Genomic DNA, 3,579 nt, shown 5'->3' with positions numbered 1-3,579 from the left:
GCTAGCGCTCTACCACCTGAGCCACAGCGTCACTTCCAGTTTTTTCTTTTTTGCTTATGTGGTGCTGAGGAATCAAACCCAGGGCCTCGAGCATGCAAGGCAAGCGCTCTACCACTGAGCCACCTTCCCAGCCCTCTGTGAGACTCTTAACTGTAATAAACTACCAAAAAAGCTGGAAGCACAGCTGTGGCTCAAGTGGTCAAGCATTAGACTATAGCAAAAGAAATTTAGGGGCAGAGCCTATGCCCTGAATTTAAGCCACAGGACTGGTAGACACACATAACTCCCCTACACACACACACACACCTACACACACACACCAAAAAAGGCCTAGGCAAAAAAATTGAATAGATGTCTCAAGTAACATATATGAATGGCTAATAACCACATGAAAAGATGTCCAACAACATTAGTGATTAGAGAAATGCATATTAAAACCACAATACCTACAACTTCACATCCGCTAGAACAGTTACCAAAGAAACAGATAAAAAAATTGGTAATTATATGGACAAACAAACCCTTATATATTATATTGCCCTTAGGAATGTAAAATTGGTACAGCCACTTTGAAAAACACTTTGGTAACTGCTTGAAAACTTAAACATAAACTTACCATTCAATTAATAATTCTATTTCTAGCCAGGCACTGGTGGCTCATGCTTGTAATCCTAGCTACTCAGGAGGCTGAGTTCTGAGGATAGCAGTTCAAAGCTAGCCAGGGCAGGAAAGTCTGTGAGACTCTTTTGTTGTTGGTGGTGGTGGTGGTTGTGGGGCTTGAACTCTGGGCCCTCATCTCTTCAGCTCAAGGCTAGTGCTCTACCACTTGAGCCACAGTGTCACTTCTGGTTTTCTGGTGATTTTTATTGGAGATAAGAGTCTCATGGACTTTCGAGCTGGCTTTGAACTGCGATCCTCAGATCTCAGCCTCCTGAGTAGCTAGGATTACAGGTGTGACCCATTGGCGCCCTGCCTGTGAGACTCTTATCTACAGTTAACCCCCAGAAAACTGGAAGTGGCACTGATAGCCTTGAGCAAAAAGGAGCTCAGGGTCAGTGCCCAGGCCCTGAGTTCAAGCCCCAGGACTGGCAAAAATAAATAAATCTAAGCTGGACTCTGGAAGCTGAGATCTAAGTGTCCTAGTTCGACGCCAGTGCTGGCATACAAATCTGAGGGATTGTTATCTCCAATTAACCACCAAAAAGCTGGAAGTGGAAATGTTGCTCAAGTGGTAGAGTGCCCAGGACCTGAGTTCAAGCCCCAGTATGGATACCAAATAAGTAAATAAATAAACAAATATGCCACCACCATGTTAGCAAGAAATGGCAACTATTTCCTGTCATCAGCCACCCCATTCCCATCCTCTTCCCCGTCCCCAGTGGTGCTTGCCTGACCATTTCTTCTTGGTTTTGGCAAGGACTTTGCAATCGAAGACAGTTCATCAGATCAAGAAAAGACACAAAGTTCTACAAACACGAAGGGACAGGGGCAAAGTTGGCACTCACAGCCCCAGAGGTGTGAACCGGTTCACCCAGCCCAGCCTGAAACGCTCAAGCGCCGTACTACTAGACGCCGCCTGCAGGGGGAGCCCGAGCGCCACGCGCGGCCCCGCCCCGTCACGTGTCCGCGGCGCCGCGTCGCACCCGGAAGCGGCGGCCGGAGCGGAGCTGGCAGCAATGAGTGGGGAGCCGGGGGAGGTGTCCCTAGCGCCCCCTCCCGGGGAGGCCGAGCCGGGCAGTGGGGTCCGCATCGTGGTGGAGTACTGGTGAGCTGCTGGAGCTGGGGGCGCCCCTGCGCTCCCCGGGCGGGCGGGCGGGCCGGAGGTAGGTCCTCGGGAGGCCCCGGCCCCGGCCCCGGAACCCCAGCCCACCCCCACCCGCTCCACCTCTTCTCCGCAGTGAACCCTGCGGCTTCGAGGCGACCTACCTGGAGCTGGCGAGCGCCGTGAAGGAGCAGTATCCGGGCATCGAGATTGAGTCGCGCCTGGGAGGGACAGGTGAGGTCCTTCAGGACACCTGCTGACTCAGTTCTGTGCTCCAAACCAGAGCCCTCTTACTGTCTAACCCTCACCCTGGCTGCTGTTCTTGAAGTGCCAGCTGTATCCGGCACCGAGTAAAAAATGCCCGACCAATACAGGGGAGCCGCACCCCCTCACCATCCTGAGGCTTGAAGCCGAGACCCTCTCTAGTGTGGGTTTGGAGGGGAGGGACGTCCACCGCTGAGCTCACCGTGGTTGGAGGATGGCTTAAGGAACTACAGATGAGTATGGAGGTGGAGAGGTGCATTCATTCATGCATTTGTTCCCTCTCAGGGGCCTTTGAGATTGAGATCAATGGACAGCTGGTGTTCTCCAAACTGGAGAATGGGGGCTTTCCTTATGAGAAAGATGTGAGTATTTGCAGCAGCAGGGAGGACCCTCTGGGACATCCCCACCCCAGCGGTGCACCATCATTCTTATTCTACACCTCTGCCCTCTAGCTTATCGAGGCCATCCGGAGAGCCAGTAACGGAGAACCCCTGGAAAAGATCACCAACAGCCGACCTCCCTGCGTCATCCTGTGACTGCACATGATTCGGGGTTCCTGCTCTGTTCTGGGGTTCAAACTTTGGTTTCCCCTTGGTCCTGCTGGGAACTCTCCCTGCCTCTTTTCCCTCTCTTAGCTCCTGGTAGCTAAGAGATCCTGGTCTGCACTTTGCCCCTTTGGGCACCGGAGGGAATAGAAACTTTTATGGTCTTGGGGAGTTAACAAAGAGATGCTTCCCATTGGACATTTCTACAGCAGCCTTATACCCCTCCACAGGATCAGTGCCCACAACTGCCCAGTCCTCTCCTCAGCTTGGCAATACCTGTCAGATGCCACAGTAGATCTAATTTGTTTCCCCTGAGCCCTGGGCAATGTCAGCTGTTGGTAATAAAGAGGCACTACAGACACTTGTGCTGACGAATGTGTGTTTATGTCCTGTCCAGGAGTGTGGGGGGGCATGGAGGTCAGTTGCGCCTTTATACCACCTGGTGGGTGGGCTCTTTCTGGACAGCTGCTTACTTTAGGGAGTTCCTCTCTTAGCCAAGGCAAGGAACATGAGTCATGTAGTAGACAGTGCCTCTCTCCCCCCTTCCCTGCCCCTAACTCCCCTTCTCCACAGGAAGGAAGTGAGCCCATTCTGGTGGGTGGCCTTAGGAATGAGTTTGTTGAAGCAAGAATGATCCAGTTGTCAAAGAGCCCTCAGATAGAAACCTTAATTTGTGGGGCTGGGAAGGTGGCTCATTGGTAGAGTGCTTGCCTTGAATGCATAAGGCCCTGGGTTTGATTCCTCAACACCACATAAACAGCAAAAGGCAGAAGTGGCTTTGTGGCTCAAGTGGTAGAGTGCTAGCCTTGAGCTGAAGAGCTCAGGGACAGCGCCCAGGCCCAGAGTACAAGATCCACAACCAACCAAAAGCAAAAAAGAAAAGGAAATCTTAATTTGCTCCTCATTCAAGCTTTTAGAAGATTCCTATCCATTTTCCCCAAGAAAAATGTTGTATGTAAGGTAAGCAGTAAGGTCTGGCTAGATCTACCCCAAAACATAGGCTGTGGC

The 3,579-nt window shown here is 51.6% G+C and overlaps 1 protein-coding gene across 1 annotated transcript; it reads left to right on the top strand.

Moving 5' to 3' along the window:
* The first annotated feature begins 1,611 nt into the window (after nucleotides 1–1,611).
* On the top strand, nucleotides 1,612–2,942 carry Mien1 (migration and invasion enhancer 1). The gene is made up of 4 exons (XM_013038013.1): nucleotides 1,612–1,765; nucleotides 1,899–1,996; nucleotides 2,312–2,388; nucleotides 2,479–2,942. The coding sequence occupies exons 1-4, from the start codon at nucleotides 1,677–1,679 to the stop codon at nucleotides 2,560–2,562; spliced, it is 348 nt and encodes a 115-aa protein (XP_012893467.1). The 5' UTR covers nucleotides 1,612–1,676; the 3' UTR covers nucleotides 2,563–2,942.
* Nucleotides 2,943–3,579: the final 637 nt, after the last annotated feature.

Source organism: Dipodomys ordii, unplaced genomic scaffold (assembly GCF_000151885.1).
Source record: "Dipodomys ordii isolate 6190 unplaced genomic scaffold, Dord_2.0 Scaffold7, whole genome shotgun sequence".
NCBI classification, from domain to species: Eukaryota; Metazoa; Chordata; class Mammalia; order Rodentia; family Heteromyidae; genus Dipodomys; species Dipodomys ordii.
This window is presented reverse-complemented; position numbering and strand designations above follow the sequence as displayed.

Excerpts from the sequence above, each read along its gene's own strand:
- Mien1 (XM_013038013.1), top strand. The coding sequence starts at position 1,677 with ATGAGTGGGGAGCCGGGGGAGGTGTCCCTAGCGCCCCCTCCCGGGGAG. Across the intron at positions 1,766-1,898 it reads CGCATCGTGGTGGAGTACTG|TGAACCCTGCGGCTTCGAGG; the intron begins GTGAGCTGCTGG and ends TCTTCTCCGCAG. Across the intron at positions 1,997-2,311 it reads GTCGCGCCTGGGAGGGACAG|GGGCCTTTGAGATTGAGATC; the intron begins GTGAGGTCCTTC and ends GTTCCCTCTCAG.